At 37.8% G+C, this 22146-nt stretch overlaps 1 protein-coding gene across 1 annotated transcript in view; it reads left to right on the top strand.

Annotated features, from left to right (window-relative positions):
- The window catches only part of LOC143398295 (uncharacterized), a 326595-nt gene that overhangs the window by 145235 nt on the left and 159214 nt on the right, over window positions 1–22146 (top strand). The window contains 5 exon segments of the mRNA XM_077109254.1: window positions 8872–8964; window positions 9038–9352; window positions 10391–10705; window positions 15923–15964; window positions 16054–16372. Of these exon segments, the coding sequence (XP_076965369.1) occupies window positions 8872–8964; window positions 9038–9352; window positions 10391–10705; window positions 15923–15964; window positions 16054–16372 (1084 nt within the window).

Genomic DNA, 22146 nt, shown 5'->3' with positions numbered 1-22146 from the left:
AGACTTTCTCCCATTCTGAAGGTTCTTGCTTCACATTCTTGATTGTTTCCTTTGCTGTGAAGAAGGCTTTTAGTTTGAATCCATCCCATTATTCATTTCTTGATTTTACTTTCTTGTGCTTGTGTCTTGCTAAGGAAATCAGTTCCTAAGCCGACATAGTGAAAATTCGGGCCTACTTTATTTTTTTATTAGGCACAGAGTCTCTTGTCTAATGACTAAGTCCTTGATCCACTTTGATTTGAGTTTTGAAAAGGATGAGAGATTTAGGTTCAATTAGATTTTTCTACATATGCATTTTCAGTTTTCCCAGAATCATTTATTGGAGAAGGTATCTTTTCTCTAATGTATGTTTTTGGCACCTTTGTCTGGTATGAGATAACTGTATTTATGTGGGTTTGTCTCTGTGTCTTCTACTCAGTACCAATGGTCTTCATGTCTGCTTTGGTTCCAATACCATGCTGGTTTTTTGTTACTATAGCTCTTTAGTATAACTTAAGGTCTGCTATTGAAGCTGCTATACCTCCAGCTTCACTTTTATTGCTAAGGATTGCTTGGCTATTCTGGATCTCTTCTTTTTCCAAGTAAATTTCATGACTAATTTTTCTATTTCAATTAAGAATGTCATTGGAATTTTAATGATAAGCATTAAATCTATATAGTTCTATTGAGAGTGTGGCCATTTTGACAATGTTAATTCAGCTATCCATGAACATGGATGATTTTTCCATCTTATCAGATATTCTTCATTTTTTTTCTTTAGTGTCCTGTAGTTTTCGTCATAGATGTCTTTCGCCTCTTTTTTAGATTGATTCCAAATATTCTAATATTTGCTATTGCAAATGGTGTAGTTTTCCTAATCTCTTTCAGTGAATTCATCACTGAAATGCAATTGATATATTTGTTTTAGAAGTTTTCTAGAGGATCTTCTAAAAATGGGATCATATCATCAACAAATAAGGATAGTTTGAGTTCTTCTTTTCTTTTTTTATCTATTTAATTTCTTTCTTCTGTCAAATTGCTCTAGCTAGAATTTCAAGGATCATGTCCAACAGAAGTGGTAAAACAGGACATTCTTGTCTTCTTCCACTTCTTGGAGGGAATGCTGTTATTTATTCTGAATTTAGAATTATGTTGGCCTTGAATTTAGCATATATAGTTTTTACAATGCTGAGATATGCTCCTGCTATCCCTAGTTTTTCTACCGTTTTGAATATGAAGGGTGTTGTGTCTTGTGAAGTGCTTTTTCTTAATCTATGTTGCACTGTTTTTAATATGTCGTTGTATTCAATTTTCCAGAAATTTATTGAGAATTTTTGTGTCTGTACTCATGAGGGATATTAGTCTGAAGTTTTCTCTCTTGGATGTGTTTTTGTCTAGTTTTAATATCAGGGTGATACTAGCCTCATAGAATAAGTTTGGAAGGTTCTCTCCTTTTCTATTTCATGGACTAATTTAAGGAGTATTGGTGTTAATTCTTCTTTGAAGTTCTTATAGAACTCCTCTGAAACTGTCTGGTCCTGGGCTTTTCTTTGTTAGTAGGCATCTTCTATTTCATTGCTTGAAACTTATCTGTTTAAATTGTGTATGTCCTCCTAATTCAGTTGGGATAGGTTGTGTGTCTCTAGAAATTTGGTGATGTCTTCAAGATTTTCTATTTTATTGGAGTATAAATTTTCAAAATAATTTCTGAATATCATCTATATTTCAATAGTGTCTGCTGTGATATTCCCTTTTTCATCACAAATTTTAGCAATTTGAGTTTTCATTCTCTTAGTGGACTAGAATTATCAATATTATTTATTTTTTTCAAAGAGTCAACTCTGGTTTTTTTATTTTTATTTTCATTGTTCCTTTGGTTTCAATTTCATTGATTTTAGCTCTGATTTTAATTATTTGCTGTCTTCTGCTGTGTTTAGTGTTGATTTGTTCTTCTTCTTCTAGGGCTTTGAGATGTAATGTTAGGCTATTTATTTGTTGAATTTCTATTCTTTTAGTGAATAAATTCAATGCAATGAACTTTCCTCTTAGTACTGCCTTCTTAGCACTCCCAGAGATTTTGATATGTTGCAACATTATTTTCATTTACCCCTAAGCATTTTTTGTTTAATCCTGATTTCTTCTGCTACCCATTGGTCATTTAATAGTGTATTATTTAGTCTCCAGGTGTTTGAATAGCTTCTATTTTTTATTTTATCATTGATTTCTAATTTCATTTCATTATGATCTTATAGAATGTAAGGCATTATCTCCATTTTTTGTATTTGCTATGAATTGCTTTATGACCTAAGATATGGTCTATTCTAGAAAAGGGCTGTGCTGCTTAGAAGAAAGTGTATTTGATCATTGATGGATGCAATCTTTTATATGTCTTTAAGTCTAAGCTATTGGTTGTATTATTAATTCTATAGTTGATTTATTTAGTTTTTGTTTGGAGGATCTATTCAATGGTAAGAGAGTTATGTTAAAGTCACCCATTATTATTGTATTTTGATCTATTTGATTCTTAAAATTGAGAAGGGTTTTTTCATGTACATATGTGCTCCATTTTGGAGGGAATAAACATTTACAATTGCTAGGTTTTGCTGATATATCATTCCCTTCTTTGTCCTATCTGATTAAGTCTGACTATCTGATATGAGGATAGAAATCTATCTGATATGAGGATAGAAATCCCTGCTTGTTTACATTATCCATGTGAGGGATATGATTTTTCCCATCCTTTCACCTTCAGTCTGTGAATGTCTTTGTCTATAAGGTGAGTCTCTTGGAAAGGGCATATTGTTGGGTCTTGTTTTTTTTTATTCCAATGTCCCAGTCTGTATCTTTAGATTGATAAGTTTAGGCCATTAATATTATTGAGATATGATTCGTATTTCCAGTCATTTTGGTTTATTTCTGGTTTTTAATTTGATTTAGTTTATCCTTTGAATATTCCTTTAGTGTGGTTCCTCCCTTTGCTGATTTTCAGTCTTAATTTTTTTTCTTAATGGAACATTTTGCTGAGAATGTTCTGTAGTGCAGGCTTTCTAGTTGTGGATGCTTTTAACTTTTGTTTATCATGGAAGGTTTTTATTTCATCTTCAAATCTGACGCTTAATTTTGCTGGGTATTTTATCTTTAGTTGACATCCATTTTCTTTGAAGTCTTGATATCTATTATTCCAAGACATCTTAGATTTGAGGGTCTTGGTTGAGAAATCAGCTGAGATGCAAGTTGTTTTCCCACTAAATGTAATCTGACAGTTTTTTCTAGCAGCCTTTAAAATGCTATCCTCATTCTATATGTTGGGCATCTTCATTATAAAGTGCCTTGGTGTAGGTCTGTTGTAATTTTGCATATTATGCATATTTGGAGTCCTATAAGTATTTGATTTTCCATTTCATTCTTTAGATTTGAGAAGTTTCTTTGATATTATTTCATTTAAAAGGTTGTTCCTTCCTTTGGTTTGTATTTGTGCCTTCATCTATCCCAATAAATATTAAATTTGGTCTGTCATGTTATCTCATATTTCTTACAAGTTCTGTTAATTGTCTCTTAACATCTTTTCTCCATGGTCAACTTTATTTACAAGATTATATATTTTGTCTTCATTGCCTGAAATTCTGTCTTCTAAAAGTTCTAGACTGTTGATCATGCTTTCCATTGAAATTTTAATTTGGATAATTCTTTCCTTCATTTTGAAATTATCTACTTGATTTCTTTTCAGGATCCCTATCTTTTTTTTGAAGTGATATTTCACCTCCTGAATTTTTTCTCTGATTTCACACCTTACATCATCCTTTAACTTGCAGATCAGTTTAACTGTGTACATTCTAAATTTCTTCTCTGAAACTTCTTCCACTGTGGTGTCAATGGATTCTATTACTGGGACATTTTGGTTTGTTTGGGGTGCTTTGCTCCCTTATTTTTTCACATTGTTTATCTCTACCCAAATAGCAGTGTAGATATAGGCAGTACAGCTTCTACCCTGTAGACCTGTAGTGTCCCTGAAGGTTTCAAGTACTTTGTTATTAAGGGGGATACAAATAATAACAGTAACCAATGTAAAAAATATACAGTGTTAAGCCAAATAGCTCCTACTAAAACATCTATAGTTTTTTCAAAATAAACAGAAATTATTCTCCCATTCTTCTGCTATATTTATCCCTGAGTATATAATCTTTCTGACTGATTAGTTAAGAGTAGATGGATAATATTATCTTCCCTTTACTTCTGAAATACTTTCAATAATTTTACACATAACCACATTACAGTAGCCAAATAACATAAGTCAAACTTATTATAATACTATTATATAGTACACTAGTCTTGATCAGATTTTTATTAATTTTTCTAAGTATGATATTAACAGTAATGTGCTGCACTCTAGTTCTTGTATTTATATAATCTTCTTTACTATGAAACTCTTGGAATTTGTCTTTGTATTTATTTGACATTGCTTTTTTAAGAATATAAGCCAATAATTTTATAGAAACTCCCCATTTTGATCTGTGGCAATAAGCAAAAAAATTAAGTACTAAGAGAACATGTAAATTCTACATAAATGAAAATTGCCCATTTGTTGATTGGGTTATTCGTTATCTCATTGTCTAATTTTTTTAGTTCTTTGTATATTCTGGATATTAGGGCTCTGTCTGAAGTGTGAGGAGTAAAGATTTGTTCCCAGGACGTAGGCTCCCTATTTACCTCTCTTATTGTTTCTTTTGCTGAGAAAAAACTTTTTAGTTTGAGTAAGTCCCATTTGTTGATTCTAGTTATTAACTGTTGTGCTATGGGTGTCCTATTGAGGAATTTGGAGCCCGACCCCACAGTATGTAGATCATAGCCAACTTTTTCTTCTATCAGACGCCATGTCTCTGATTTGATATCAAGTTCCTTGATCCACTTTGAGTTAACTTTTGTGCATGGCGAGAGAAAGGGATTCAGTTTCATTTTGTTGCATATGGATTTCCAGTTTTCCCAACACCATTTGTTGAAGATGCTATCCTTCTTCCATTTCATGCTTTTAGCCCCTTTATCAAATATAAGATAGTTGTAGTTTTGTGGATTGGTTTCTGTGTCCTCTATTCTGTACCATTGGTCCACCTGCCTGTTTTGGTACCAGTACCATGCTGTTTTTGTTACTATTGCTCTGTAGTATAGTTTGAAGTCTGGTATAGCTATACCGCCTGATTCACATTTCCTGCTTAGAATTGTTTTTGCTATTCTGGGTCTTTTATTTTTCCATATGAATTTCATGATTGCTTTCTCTATTTCTACAAGAAATGCCGTTGGGATTTTGATTGGCATTGCATTAAACCTATAGAGAACTTTTGGTAATATCGCCATTTTGATGATGTTACTTCTACCTATCCATGAACAGGGTATATTTTTCCATCTTCTAAGATCTTCTTCTATTTCTCTCTTTAGGGTTCTGTAGTTTTCATTGTATAAGTCTTTCACCTCTTTTGTTAGGTTGATTCCCAAGTATTTTATTTTCTTTGAGGATATTGTGAATGGGGTGGTTGTCCTCATTTCCATTTCAGAGGATTTGTTGCTGATATACAGGAATGCCTTTGATTTATGCGTGTTGATTTTATAGCCTGCCACTTTGCTGAATTCATTTATTAGCTCTAATAGTTTCTTTGTAGACCCTTTTGGGTCTGCTAGGTATAGAATCATGTCATCTGCAAATAGTGATAATTTGAGTTCTTCTTTTCCTATTTTTATGCCTTTAATTTCTTTCGTCTGTCTAATTGCTCTGGCCAGTAAAATTAGACAATGAGATAACGAATAACCCAATCAACAAATGGGCCAAGGACCTGAACAGAAATTTCTCAGAGGAGGACATACAATCAATCAACAAGTATATGAAAAAATGCTCACCATCTCTAGCAGTCAGAGAAATGCAAATCAAAACCACCCTAAGATACCATCTCACTCCAGTAAGATTGGCAGCCATTAGGAAGTCAAACAGCAACAAGTGCTGGCGAGGATGTGGGGAAAAGGGTACTCTTGTACATTGCTGGTGGGACTGCAAATTGGTGCGGCCAATTTGGAAAGCAGTATGGAGATTTCTTGGAAAGCTCGGAATGGAACCACCATTTGATCCAGCTATTCCACTACTCGGTCTATTCCCTAAAGACCTAAAAAGAGCACACTATAGGGACACTGCTACATCCATGTTCATAGCAGCACAATTCACAATAGCAAGACTGTGGAACCAACCTAGATGCCCTTCAATAGACGAATGGATAAAAAAAAATGTGGCATTTATACACAATGGAGTATTACTCTGCATTAAGAAATGACAAAATCATAGAATTTGGAGGGAAATGGATGGCATTAGAGCAGATTATGCTAAGTGAAGCTAGCCAATCCCTTAAAAACAAATGCCAAATGTCTTCTTTGATATAAGGAGAGTAACTAAGAACAGAGTAGGGAAGAAGAGCATGAGAAGAAGATTAACATTAAACAGGGATGAGAGGTGGGAGGGAAAGGGAGAGAGAAGGGAAATTGCATGTAAATGGAAGGAGACCCTCAGGGGTATACAAAATTACATACAAGAGGAAGTGAGGGGAAAGGAGGGAAAATATAAGGGGGAGAAATGAATTACAGTAGAGGGGGTAGAGAGAGAAGAGGGGAGGGGAGGGGGGAGGGGGGATAGTAGAGGATAGGAAAGGCAGCAGAATACAACAGACTCCAGAATGGCAATATGTAAATCAATGGTTGTGCAACTGAAGTGATTCTGCAATCTGTATATGGGGTAAAAATGGGAGTTCATATCCCACTTGAATCAAAGTGTGAAATATGATATATCAAGAACTATGTAATGTTTTGAACAACCTACAATAAAAATTAATTAAAAAAAAACAAAAACAAAAACAAAAAAAAAAAAGAAAATTGCCTTTGACATTTTTACAAAGTAGAAATTTAAACTATATATGTTAGAAAAATTAATCACAGAACACAAGTCTTCCTTAACTTTTGCACATGAATTTTTATACCATATTGCACAGAGATAGTGCTATGAGTATGTCCTACAGCCTGTAGCAATCACCACTCTCCATTCGGGAGGACTCACTTGGCTTCCACATATGATAGAGAACACATAGGACTTGTTTTTCTGGGTCTGGGTTATTTAACATAGCATAAGGTCCTCCAATTCCATCCATTTTGCCAAAAAAGACAGGATTTCATCTTTCTTTATGGCTATGTATATACCACAATTTCTTAATGAATTAATCTTTCAGTGGCACCTGGGTTGATTCCATTCCTTAGCTATAGTGAATAATGCTACAATGAACATGGGAATGTAAAATTGCTCGGTTTCACAATAATTGTAATGGTCCTGGCTTCTATTGCTGCATGATAAATCCTCCAAATAAATAAGCAACACAAATGAGAAATATATTTAATTTTCTCATGATATCCTGACTCATAAATTTGGGAATGGCTGTTGGCAGGTATGTCTGGGAACTATCATAAGGTTGCACTTGAATCTCATCTGGAGCTGAGATCACTTGAAGGCTTGACCAAGCTGTGAATCCAAGAAAGTTAATTCACATAGCTGGCAGCTTGAAGTTCAGCTGAGGATGCTGACAAAACCACCTGCATGCTCTCTCCCACATGATAGTCTCTGTACAGTAGACTACCCATAAAGCAAAATCCTAAAGAGGAGGAGGCATGACTTTTTAAGAAAAGTTCCTGAGTCAAGCCCTGTTGGCTTCACCACATTCTGTTGCTTATAGACAACTCACCATGGTAAGACCAGATTCTAGTAATGGACTCCACAGGTCACTGTATATAGCATCACAGATTTTGCAGATATTTTTTAAAAGTATATTTGTTTTGAATATCTCACTTTGTGTTATGCTTTTAGCACTATCAATAATGGTCTTAAAGACCTAAAACTTATAGTGTATAAAGGAGTAGTATGTTCTCTCACCATGTCTCTCATTTTCCTGTTTATATTTTCTATCCTCATCTTTCTGTGTTTAATGTATTTTCCTATGTTCTTATACTTTGCTATTTTTATTCTGTGGTAATCTACTGTTTTTATATTCATCTTCTGGGTTCTGATTTTTAGTTGCCAATTTTTTAATTCTCAAATTTTTATTAGATTTTTGTGATCATTCTCTGCCAAGATGCATGTCATGCTGTTTAATAGAACATTTAATCATGATTTTTAAAATTGCTTATAAGGAAACACCAATACTAATATGTAAAAATCTTTCCCAATTTTCCACCTTTTTATTCTTTGTTCTCTCTCTAAACTCCATTTCATGTGGTATTTTTGACCAACATTGTATTTGAAAAACCTTTAAAAAGGATTTTATTTAGCCTTTTCCAGGTACTTTATTTAATATAAAACACCTTATACAAAAATAATTGAAGTTTTAAGAAACTGAGCACCATCCTTATGACAAAATTCTTTTAGTTTACAAAATATAACACAAGTTTCCTGGTTCTTTAACATGATTCCTCCTCTTTAGTCCAACCTAAATTATATTTGTGTTCTCCTAAGGCAATCTGGCAAACATGCTGAGATTTTCAGTCTCACCTTCACCTCTGAATGGATAAATGCCTCCAGAGGAAAATAGCTGATCTAGTTTTCACTTTTCTCTGAACATGACTCTAAAAGTCTTGCTGTCCTAGGAGCTATGCAATGCTCTTAAGAAGCACTGACATAGTCCCATTTTCCCAAAATCACTCCTAGTGCTTGACATAAAGCACAACAGTCAGTCAGAGTCAGAGGAAGAAATCTCCATTAAGAGATCAGCTCTGAAGACAGAAAACCACTGATCATTATTTAATGCACAGCTTTCAGATACCATCACTAGATTATTGTCTAATTTAATTCAGCTTCCTTTTCTCTAACCCCTTTGATAGGAAACCAGGCCCAGCTGCTGCCCCAAAGCAACAACTCCTGGTCTGACCTAGCAGGCTCTGCAGCCTCAGAGGGCTACACTGCCAATTGCTCAGGTGAGCAACACATTTACACAGCCTTCCCATTCCCTGTGCAAATGCCCACTGACATGACCCTGTCTCTCCTCAGACAGCAGACAGCTCCGCCTGGTGGACGGGGGCAGTCACTGCGCAGGGAGAGTGGAGATCCTGCAGCAGGGCTCCTGGGGCTCCATCTGTGATGACAGCTGGGACCTGAGTGATGCCCACGTGGTGTGCAGACAGCTGGGCTGTGGAGTGGCCCTGGAGGTCACCGTCTCTGCTCACTTTGGAGAGGGATCAGGGCCCATCTGGCTGGATGAGCTGAACTGCACAGGAGAGGAGGCCCACGTGTGGCAGTGCCCTTCCCAGGGCTGGGGGCAGCACAACTGCAGGCACAAGGAGGATGCGGGGGTCATCTGCTCAGGTCTCTATTGCACACTGTGCACAGGTGGGAGAAGTGAGGAGGGTGTGCAGAATGGTATCTAAACCTTAGAGCAGAGAAGGGGAAATTGGTGGTAGGGTGGAGGGGGAAGAGACTCCTCCCACACTGTCCATCGCTCTATCAGAGAAGATGGGGTACTTCCATTTCCTGCTGCAGCAGCTGAGCTTCTGCTCTTTCTTTCTCAGCCCTGTTTCATGACAATCTTTCACTTCAGTGTCCATTTGACTGCAGACCGTATCCTTCATTTACTGTGGGTGCAACATCCTGAGTCTACTATATTAATTTCCTATTACTGCTATATAATAAATTACCACAGAGCTAATGGCTTAAAACAACAGGAATTCAAGTCTGAACCCAGTCCACCTGGAGTATTAACAAGGGGTCAGAAGGCTGCATTAAGCTGAGACTCTGGGAAGACTCATTTACTTGTCTTCTCCAGCATCTAAAGTTGCCAATAACCCCTTTCCTTCTTCAAGTCAACCACCTTACATTCCTCTGACCATTTTTTTCATTTTTACATCTCTCTCTGACCAGGGTCAGAAACAGTTATCTGCTTCTGTGAATACAGGTCTGAGGATGTGGTTAATACAGGATAATCTAAAATAATCTTACCATTAAAAATCTTCATTTTGATCTTGTCTGCAAAGTTTCTTTGCCTCACAAGATAACCTATTCACAAGCTCCAGGATCAGGAATTGACATATCTGGGACTTCACTGTTCTGTCACTTCACTGTTCACACCCCCTTTCCCAGGGTCTGTCAGATGTTTAGTCAGGTAGTTTTTCCTCCCTCCCTTCAAGATCCCCAGTCCAGTGTTCCTGCCTGTTCATTTTCCACTATAACTTTGTCATAGAAATAGAAAGAGACATACAGGTTATCAAAAAGAGATGAAAGTTTTGTCCTTCCACCCAATGGATATTTCTTCAGCAAAGTTAGCAATAAGCACTGCCTAAGGGAAAGAAAAAACAGCACTAAGTGTTAAATACTCACTGTGCCCTGTTTTCCTCCTCTTGGTTTCAGAGTTCCTGGCCCTCAGGTTGGTGAGCGAGGACCAGGAGTGTGCTGGGTGGCTGGAGGTTTTCTACAATAACACCTGGGGCAGCGTCTGCCACAGCCCCATGGAAGCTGTGACCTTGTCCGTGATCTGCAGACAGCTTGACTGTGGGGACAGTGGGATTCTCAACACTTCAGTTCCTCACAGAGAAGGTTCTAGACCCCGTTGGGTGGATGGAATCCAGTGTAGGAAAACGGACACCTCTCTCTGGCAGTGTCCTTCTGACCCCTAGAAACAGAGATCTTGCTCTGCAAAGGAGGAAGCTTATATCATGTGTTCAGGTGACTTACTCCCTACTTCCATGTCCTCACTCTGTAAGTTGTTAGAGAAATTTCATACCAAAGGAATGAGTTCAAATAGGTCTACAAGGTGAAAGTTTGAATAGAGATTATTTAAGCCTCAAAATATAATCTTGTTTCATGACAGAAATAAGTAAAATTGTTCTGACAGGCATTTATGTGAGAAATGTCATGGATATTAAACTAAGCATGTGGAAGCATAAACTTATCCTCTGAAAATTCATCTAAGCAAATGACTAGTGCAATATAGGCTATAATAATTACTCTGTATTCCTTGGTAGAGTGAGGAATTTAACCTCAATTATGTAACTCACTTACTATGTCCTGTCATTGCATTAGTTTTCACATGTAATGAAGATTAATTCTTTCAGCAAATTGTTCATAGGTTTTATGGTGATCATTTATCCAGAGGTGGAAACTGAGGTTAGGAGTAAGCACTTCATCCATCCAATACCCTCAGAAGAGTGACGGACATCTTGGAGGACCTAGTACTACTGTCTGGGTTGCTTTTGAGCTCATAGTCTTTTACTCTGAAATCCATCTACATCAGAAAGACAACCTCTCATTTCAGATTGTTTATAGTAAGTAATTGAGTGACTTATAGGGAGAAACATAATTCTAGACCCGAGGAGGACAAACTCCTCATGGAGTTTGTCCTCCAGCATGATGACACATACCAGCTATAAATATGAGTCATGAAGTCATGAAGAAGTGGGACGTGCTGTGAAAATGTGTAATTTGAGGAAAAGAAAAATTATACTTAGTTTGAGACCCAAAGGAGAAGTAGACATACAATGAAAGAAGTAATTAGAGGATTTTGTCAGTATAAATACTCAGGTGGGAGAGCATGGCAATCCTGAAATACTGATAAAATCTCATCAAGGACAGAGCAGGAAGAGGGTGGGGAGAAAGAAGCATGATTATCTAGATGGGTAAGAAGAGCTCAAGGCCTTTTCACAGCACGGCCCCAGTAACAACAAACCTGTTGAAAAGCTGTTTATTAATCTTCTCGCCTGCCACATCATGAGAAATTGCTGTAAGGTACAGGGCCTGGACTCCATTTTCTTCTTGAATTCATCGCCTCACAGACCCAGTGGTCTTGGTTGAGACTGCCTCCTCTGAGCCTTTATGCATATATTACTACAAACCAATATGTCACTTCATCCCTCTACCAGAAAACATTCCATAAGGCTTGTTGGAAATTGGAGCCTAACGTCTTCCAATTCTTCAAGACCTATAATGTCACCTTCATTTGCAAGTTCTGATAAAAGCCTGGCTTTCAACTGAAAACAATGATGTTCTTATCATTTGAAAGCTCTGTGCTTCCTTTTAAACAGGATGTTTCTGGACCAAATAGTAGAATAAAAATATCTTTGCTCTCACTTATCATTTTAAACAATTTTTTTTCTTTTTCTCCATGTTCAGTTACTTGAAATGTGCCCCACGAAGTGGCACAATCTACCATTTCTTTTGGTGTCACTATCCAGCCTGGTTGCTCCCCCTTATCCAGGAAGGCTGCAGTACCAGGCTCACCAGGCTTCTCTGACTCCTGTTCCTGATGCTGCCACCATCTTGGAACATAACTGAGATAACATCCTGGCCTCTCCATCCCTAACTTTCTCCCCTTAAAGCACTCCCTCACACCCCATCTCCATATATGGCCACACTACTGACCATCACCAACTGTCCAGCCTGTGATCTTGATTGCATTTTTCCTTCTCTAACTGTTGTCTCTTCTCCTTGTGGCACATATTCGTGATGCTCCCTTTTCCAGATATTTAATCTTCATGCAGATTCCAGATATTTTTCCTTATCAGTTTTTCAGTTTCTTCCCTACCTGTACAAGACTAGGCAAGGACTGCTGAATCATGGACAAGAGCTGTGTCTTGTTATAATATGAAATTATTCTACCAGTCTCTTGGAATTTGTGATCCAATCTGTGATGGATCCTCCCCACTGGTCCCATATTGTAGTGTGCTTCTCTCACATGTGCTCTTGCCTGCTCTCTAACATGACATTTTACAAATTCCCTGAGCTCCCTCTCATTGGTATTTAAACTGCATCATACACATGAATGATGACCTTCCCTCACACTTCACTGGAAATAGAAACTCTCAGCTGTCTAATTTTTTATTTTCTCTTCATGGTCACTCTAATTTACTGATTATTATTCTGTCTTAGAGTCTTGCAACTTCTTTGTTCAATATCTAAATTTTAGACTCTGTATTCTTCCTTATCTCTTTTCCATCTCTTATTTCATTAGGGTCCATGGCTGTAGATGATATCATTCCACTGACAGCTCCATACCTCCATACCTGGTCTCTGCTCTTAAATCCAAACTCACATATTTCATTGCTAATGGATACCCTCACTTGTATTTTTAATAGACCACTCAAATTTAATTTTCAAAGTAGAGTGTTTTATTCCACCCCTTTAAGCCCTGCCTCTACCATTTTCTCCCTGTTCTCTTCCCCATCCCAGTTAATGCCACTGTTGTTGCCCAGTTACTTATTCTCAGTCTAAATTTACATCTTAATGTCTTCTCTTTTGCTCTCTCTCCAGTTCCAATGTAGTAGCAAATTCTATGTCTCTATCAGCAAATACATCTTAAATCCTTCTTCTCGGATCTTCTCACTCTCTTCTTAGTTCAGGAAAGATCACTTGCAGCTTGGACTCTTCCAACAGTCTTCAGTGGTCTTTGTCTTCTATAACATAATGTCTATCTAATGCTGGGAATATACTCATTTGATTACCAACTTGATTAATGTGTTGCTGTGTCATAGGTGAGCTGCCTTTAGAAGTGACACTGGCACATTTCTTTGTGACTCCAAAATGCAGAAACAACAGGAAACCATGTCTCAGGAGTCTGTAATTAGCCTATTAGCAGAAATTCCAGGGAAGATGTAGTCAGCATGTTGTTCCCGGACTTTGAAGGACTTTCCATGGAAGAGGGAGGAGACTGTGAGCCACTCCAGAGGTCAGGGCTGTGACTCTCTGGTACAGATTTCTACTTGTTGGGTTTGGGTTCACTCTAAGTTTAAGTAACACTAAAGAACCTCTCCATGTGAGGACCCCCAGGGAATGAGTAATGCTGTCTGTCTGGACAATGAGCACCGGAGGCATGAAAAGCTGGCCCACCTTCTCTTTAGCTGTGCTATCTTTTTTTTTTCACAGAATCAGCCACATGCTTGACACTGGGGGATTTATGTTCTTCCCTCCAGTTTTGTTTTTTTTTTTGTTTTTTGTTTTGTTTTGTTTTGTTTTTGCTTTAGAGTTAAACAACATCTCTATTACACTAAATTACTAAAACATTAATTACTCAATGAAATAAAAAAAGACATATTAAAATATAAAAGGTACATTAGTGACATTGCTTAACCCTTGTCTGTTCATAATCCCCTGATGTGAATAGGATTAATGGACTGGTAATTACTTTTTTCCCAGTCCTCCATTTTCATGGAATCCTATCTAAGCTCATGTAGTGATAAAAGCATTTATCTTATGTTGTCTTTTCATTTGGTTTTACAACATCAGGATTATATCTTACTTTCTATTGTTACATTGGCTTTTCTTAACAATATATTATGGATATTCCTCAAGTAGAACTCCCATTTTTATAAAATAACTCCATAATATTTAATTCTTAAGTGATTAGTATTCCAGCTTGCATAAAATTTTGCTACAAATTTATAATTCTTTTCTATTTTTCCCTTCTACAAACAATATTGTAATACATATCCTTACACGTGTAACACTACATATTAGTAGGTTTGTTACTACAAGATGACTACCAATGTCTATAAGATCAGATGATATCTATTTTTGAAAAAGATACTGTCATTACTTTGTAGGAGCAACTGCTTTCAATTAGTATTTCATATCTTGATAGAAAACACCAGCATTTTTTTGTAACTTGACCATTCATCTAAATGCAAAAAATCATACAGAACCTCAAAAATCAAAAAAGGAACAAAACCCACAAACCTCTGCTGAGAACTGCCTGAAATCCAGGGAGAATGCAATGATAAATGATGGTAAATGCTTCAAAAGCAAATGCTTACTCTTCTTTTCCTACTTTTCCACACATTATTTTTCTTTTCCCTGTAGAGGCTAAAGGGGTAATAAATTATAAGAATATGTATTTATAATGTTTTTCTCTACAAATAGACTCCGCATATTGAAATAGTGAGACAACCAGTCCTGAAAGTGAGCAACCACCAAAGACAGGTCCTGTGATCATTTCTAGAGATGTTTTCTGCATAGGGTAGGAGTTCACAGACTATTAGGGACAATGTATACCCATGATGGTGTTTTAGGACAAGTGCCTTGTATGTTTTCTCTGTATTTTTTTTCATTTTTATATATTGTTTGTTTTGTTTTACTTGTATTAATTATCCTCAGTGTATTATCTTTTTATAAAAATGTTCTTATCTTACCAGTGAACAATTCTCCACTTATTAACTTTTCTCTGAATTCTACTTGTTTTATTTATGTAAAAAGTATTTTGTTTTATTTAAAAGACTACTTTCAATTAAGTTAAATGAATACTTTCCATATGTTTGTAAGTTTTCATTAACAATATGAGGGTATTTGAAATCACTTTTGGGATTTTGTAGTATTTATGTTTTAAATGTCTACTATTCATTACCAAAAATCATTAACATTAACTTACATTTCTTTTATTCCCTTTTTGATTAGCAAAATTTTTTTTTAAATTCTTCAGCAGATTTTACTCATCTGTTCATTCATTCAGTCAATATTTATCAAGCCACTGTTTGTGGCATTTGTAGAAAGTCGCCTGTACATACTTATAATGAATGCGTTCAACATGCCAGGCATTGTCCTGTTTGTAGGAACAGAGAGAATGAGGCAAGGACCCCTTTCTAGTGAAGTTTTTTCTGGGTTATATGTGTCTGTGTATGTTTGCATGTACACACATGAGCATGTGCATGATCGTGTTTGTATTTTTTCATGTAGTGGGCACAGTAAGAACAAGTAAACTGATAAAATAATTTCAGCTGCTGATAGGGATATGCTCTAGGGGATGTCTCAGTAACCCATCCTGTTAGACTACTTCTGAAGCACCTTATCTCCACCTGTCACCCAAACTGATCCCAGGACCTTAGAGAGCCTTGTCTTGGGGCAGGATCACCTCAGTTGCTCCTGAACCTGTGCTTCCCCCACTGTCTGCTCCTGCAGGAAACAGACCCAAGAGCTGTCCAGCCACTGCGCCCTGCACAGGTACCTCATCCCCTCCCAGCTTCTCCATGGCTTCCATGGGCTCCTTTCCTCCCACCAGGGAGTAAGAGGAGGTGCTGCTGCCTTTTCAGACAAAGAGAAGCTCCGACTCAGGGGAGGAGACAGCGAGTGCTCAGGGCGAGTGGAGGTTTGGCATGAAGGCGCCTGGGGCACTGTGTGTGATGACTCCTGGAGCCTGGCAGAGGCTGAGGTGGTGTGTCAGCAGCTGGGCTGTGGCTCTGCCCTGGAAGCCCCAGGGGAGGCTGCGTTTGGCCCTGGAAATGGAAGCATCTGGCTGGATGAGGTGCAGTGCAGGGGCAGGGAGCCCTCCCTGTGGGCCTGTGCTGCAGCACCCTGGGGACAGAGTGACTGCAAGCACGAGGAGGACGCTGGTGTGAGGTGCTCTGGTGAGTAGCAGGACCAGGAGGGGGGCCTAGGGTTGAAGGAGTGTGTTTGCATCCAGAGGGCTTCCCAGGCTGCCCAGCTGCCCTGAGCTCCGGCTCTGGAAGGCTGTGCCCAATCTCCTGGAATCTTAGAGAGAATGATGTGTCAGTGGTGGTGGGTGGGATCCAGTGACATTCCCAGACCAACACAGTGCAGTGATTCCATTTTCCTTCTCTTGTCCCCAGGTGAAAGGACAACAGCTCACCCCACCAGGAGAAGTAAGTGGTTCTTTTGCTCTGAACTAGGTAATGGAGGGGATAAGCAGATTTTCAGAGTTCTGCACTATGGAGTCTACACAGCTCTGGTCATATACAGTAGGTCTGATGATCAGGTGTTAGAAGAAGCCATCACTTGTGTTAAATTAGAGCAGTCAGAGAGCTCCAAGGCCTTGTCCACATTTACTTTATAGAAATCTCTTAAAATCAGACTCAGAAGATAGTTGACACATCCCAGAGCAGGATCTAGGGTGGTAATATACTGAGATTCAGGCAGATCTATGATGTCAGGGACTTCATGGTCCTGAGGACTCAAGTGATGACCAGGATAACTGGGTTCTCCTGAGCTTATGGTCCTCTCTAAAGACTCATGGGCCCTTTTTCTTTTTCAGATACCAGTTCAGCCTCAGCCCCTGTCCCTGGCATCTTCTCTTTACCTGGGATCCTCTGCATGATCCTGGGAGCTCTTCTGTTTCTAGTCCTCATCATCCTGGGAACTCAGCTGCTCAGCTGGAGAGCAGAGCGCCAAGGTGGGACTTGGGAATGCTGTGACCTGAAAGGATGCAGGGATAATATTGGACCAACTGTGTTGGCTTTTTTTAACTACACATTTTAGACTTGTTCAGATTATATGAAAAACTGCCTTATCTAACGTGGACTTGGAGATTTAAAAGACATGAATTTATCCTGGGTTAAAAAGTGGAGCCCTCAAATATGATGGCTACCCATATGAACAGTGCTAGTAGGGACTGATTATAAGATCCAGAGGTGGACAGGTAATCTAGTTCTATCTCAGTGCATCACAACACTAAAGGACAAGACCCTGGAAACCCAGAGGAGTGTCTCCAAGAGTGTGCATTGGAAAAGGTTTCGTCTGTTGGTAAGGAAACTACTTCCAGGGACAATGTCTGAACTCATTTTGCTTTCCATTGCCTTATCCACATTTGAAGATGCTGTTGATGAGGCCCTGTACCAGGAGATAGATTACCCCATAAATCCAGAGAAGGAGAGCCTGCTGAACAGCCCAGGTGTGTTCCATAGCCTCCTTTCTATGCATGAGTTTGCCATCAGTATGAGACTCTTCAGTAAGCAAACACCATATGACTAACCCAACCCCAGAGGGCATATTAGGTAGTGTTACCTTACTGAAATAAAATGCCTAAGATAATCAAATTATAAGGAGGAAAGATTTATTTTGACACACACTTTAAGATGTTTTTCTGCCTGGGACATGGCCCTGATGCTTTGGGCCTGTGCAAGGCAGCATATCATGCTGGGAGCATGTGGTAGAGCAAAGATGCTTACCTCATAGTGACCAGAAAATTAATAGAAAGAGGAAGATATTGGCATCCTATGATCCTTTTCAAGAACATGCTCCCAACAACTTAGTATGTTCCATTAGGCCCCACTCCTTAAATCCAGCTTTTTCAATACCACCAACCTGAGGACAAACCATTTAGAACGTGAACTTTTAGGAATATTCCTGGACCACTATAACAATGGTCAGCATCCTCTAAGGCAGGAGCTCTACATCCTCTCTCCACAAGTGTGAAACTTCAAAATCTCATCGGAACCTTGACATTTGACCTCCTACTGTGTTTGTCTATGTTGTTTTATTCTTACTTGGAATCCTGTCTGATGACTCAGAAACTAATCTACCCTATTACATAGGGGAGAACAAGGAGAATGAAGACGTTGAATCTGCCCCAGGTAGTAGAGACAGGTCTTCCCTTGGATGGTGGGGGTGAGGAGGAGGTTAGCATCTGAAAAGAACTTTCTGTGATCAGGATGGGAAGAGTTTCCTCCGTATTATTTACAGCTATTTTTTCCTCTTTACCCACTCTGTCATCACAGAAGGGGCAAGATTAGATTCTAATCTGTTGGTTTCCATAGCTACTTCCGTATGGTCACAGACATACCTCAAATGTAACATTATAAAATCTAAGGTCATAAATTTAAAAAGAACATTTGAGCCTGATCATCTCAAAAATTCCATGGTGAAAAAGATCATTGGGAAGTATGGATTTGACCCTGAAATTCAGGGATGTATGATTCATTCTGTGGTTTACATGAATAATAAGACCAAAAAATGACCTTTATAATCCTTGAAACACATGGAGTATGTAGTGCCTATACTCATCAATCACCAGAAACTCTTCTCTACAAAGGATCAAGAAAGGAGAACATTTTGGACATTCCCCAAGTGGTAAAAAGTGGAGAGTTTCAAGGATGAGGCATGTCCAGGAGTGCTCTGTTAAGAACGAATCTTAAGGACAGCTGAGCACTAGAGGAGGTTGAAAACCATGCTTCCTGGGATTGGAATTGGTAGGATAGCCTATGTGTGGGAGAGAGAAAGCCAGTCTTCTCTCCTGGACAGCACTGTGTCTCTACTGCCTCAAAAGCCATATGAATAACCTGGGTTCTCCTTAGTCCTGTTGAATTCTCCCTCAGTCACTTATATGTACATATTTTTTCAACCCTCTATCACATGTCTGAAAAGAATGCCTCAAACTCATAGCATAACTTTTATTGATGTTTTTGGCAAGAAATTTTTGTAAATTTTTTTAAACTTAATACATTGAAATATTTAGATGATTTACATGCTTTCTAAGAATACAAATATCAAATGTATGCCTTTGGGACAGCCTTGGAATATGGTGCCTATTTTTATCAGCTATTAGAATCTCTACATTAGAAGAAACTGAAGCACAACCTAAACTAATATGCTCCTCTTCCTTCTACCTTATTCCTTACCTGTTTTCAGAACCTGAAGGGCAGCAGGCAGATACCACAGGTAATGGTTATGATGATGTTGAAGACTTACCTGTTTCTGAAATTCCTTTTTCCCCTGGAATAAAGGAGAAGAATTTTTTCCCAGAAGAGGGAGATGGTGCCAGATATTCTCAGACAGGTGTGTGAATAGCTCTCTCTCCAATGGTCTTGCATTATTGCCATTGTAAAGATGGACCATGGGATGGAGGCATATCTGTATGAGCTACAGAGACTTTTTGGCTTTGTTTCAATTTTCATACAGCAAACCAAGACCTATGTTGGACAAGAAGTATGGTGGTCTTTCAATTTATGAGAAATAATTTGGAAAGCTTTTTCATGTTCTTATTAATGAACTCTAATTATTCATAACAGTGGCATTAATTTTGACATATTCATAAATGCATGTAACATAATTTGCTACATTAATATATCCAGTACTTCTTTTTCTCTCCCTCCTCCTTCCCCTGATCGCCTTCTCCTAATCAACAGGTCAGCTTTCTATGTATTTATTGTTTTTGTAGTTAGAGCATTACATTCATACATAAAAGTAGAATTCATCATGATATATTCAAGCACACGGAAAACATAATTTGGTCAATTTCATCCCAGAGTTCCTCTCCATTTCTCCCCCTCATGTCTCCTCCTAAACCCCCTTCTACTCCACTCTTATTACTACTATTTTCATGATATCTCCCCTCTTTATCCCTTACGTCTCAGTAGCTTCTGCATATGAGAGAAAAGACTCAACCCTTAACTTCTTGAATCTGACTTATTTCATTTAAAATGATTTTCTTCAGTTACATCCATTAACCACAAATTATATAATTTATTTTTTCTTTATGACTGAATAGAACTCCATTATGTATTCTATTTTATACACACACACACACACACACACACACACACACACACACAAACACACACCACAATTTTTTATCCATTCATTCATTGAGAGAAACCTAGGCTGGTCATTTTCATGTCATCTTGTGATAAATATCTGTTTAGCTCACTTGCCCATTGAGTGATTGGGTTATTTGGGTTATTTTGACATTTATATATTCTGGATATGAATCTGTCAGAAGAATAAGTGGCAAGAGTTTCTCCCATTCTTCATGCTCACTTTTTATTATCTTGTTTCCTTTGCTGTTAGAATTTTTTTAATTTGAAGCTCTCCAATTGATTCTTGGCTTTATTTCTTGAGCTTTGGGAGTTTTAGTATGGTAATCATTGTTTGTGCCTGTGTATTGGAAAGTTGGCTTTTTTCTAGCAATTGTAAAGTTTCTTGTCTAATTATTAGGTCTCTGATCCATTTTAATTAGTTTTAGTGCAGGGAGAGATATAGGGAGCTACTTTATTCTTCTATATATGGATATACTGTTTTCCCAGTACCATTTGTTTAAAAAAAACATTGTTAGTCAACTTTTTGCTGCTGTGACTAAAAGACCCAACCAGCACATGTGTAGAGGAGAAAAGGTTTATTCAGAGGCTCATGGTTTCAAAGGTCTCCATCCATAGTCAATAGGCTCCATTCCTTGGGGCTCAAGGTGAAGCAAAACATCATAGTCGAAGAGTGTGGCAGAAGGAAGCAAATCATGTGATGATCAGGAAGCAGAGAGAAACTCCACTCGCCAGATACAAAATATATACCCCAAGACCTTGCCTCCAAGGTCCCACCCCCTCCAGCAACACACTCCATGCCTTTAATTACCACTCAGTTAAATCCCCATTGGGGGAATAATTCAATAATTGCATTAAAGCTCTTACAATCAAATTATTTCTCCTCTTTCATTGTCTCACACATGAGCTTTTGGAGGACACTTCACATCCAAAACATAACATCCATCTTTTCTCCAATTGTATTTTTACTGATTTTGTCAAGAATCCAATGACTATATCTATGTAGGTTTATCTTTCTGTCTACTATTCCATTGACTTGCATGTTGCTTTTTATAAAAATGCCATTCTATTTTTGTTAGTAGAGCTCTGCAGCATAATTGGAGCATGTGAATTGTGATGCCTCAGCCTTGTTCTTCTTGCTCAGTATTGCTTAGACTACTCTTGATCTTTTATTCTTCCATATGAATTTTATGACTGATTTTTCTAGTTCTGTGAAGAAAGTCATTGATTTTTTCTTTATTAAATTATTAACTTATTCTAACTTGTTATACATGATGTCAGAATGCAATTCATTTCATATTACACATATAGAGCACAATTTTTCAAGTCATTGTTTGTACACAAAGTGTTTTCACACTATTCATGTCCTCATATATGTACTTAGGGTAATGATATCTAACTCATTTCACCACCATTTCTACCCCCCTTGACCCCTCTCTTCCTCTCCAACCCCTTTGTCCTATCTAAAGTTCCTCCGTTCCTCCCAATTCCCTGCCCATCGCCATTATGAGTCAGCATCCTCGTATCAAAGAAAATCCTCATATAAAAATTTGGCCTTTGATTTTTTTTGGATTGGATTACTTCACTTAGCATTATATTATCCAACTCCATCCATTTACCTGCAAATGCCATGATTTTATTCTCTTTTATTGCTAAGTAATGTTCCATTATGTATATATACCAAAGTTTCCCTATGAATTCATCTACTGGAGGGCATCTGAGTTGGTTCCACCATTTAGTTATTGCGAATTATGCTGCTATAAACATTGATACGGCCGTGTCCCTGTATTATTATTTAATTCCTTTGGGTATAAATTGAGGAGTGGAATAGTTGAGTCAAAGGGTGGTTCCATTTCA

This window comes from Callospermophilus lateralis, chromosome 4, assembly GCF_048772815.1.
Source record: "Callospermophilus lateralis isolate mCalLat2 chromosome 4, mCalLat2.hap1, whole genome shotgun sequence".
Lineage (NCBI taxonomy): Eukaryota > Metazoa > Chordata > Mammalia > Rodentia > Sciuridae > Callospermophilus > Callospermophilus lateralis.
This window is presented reverse-complemented; position numbering and strand designations above follow the sequence as displayed.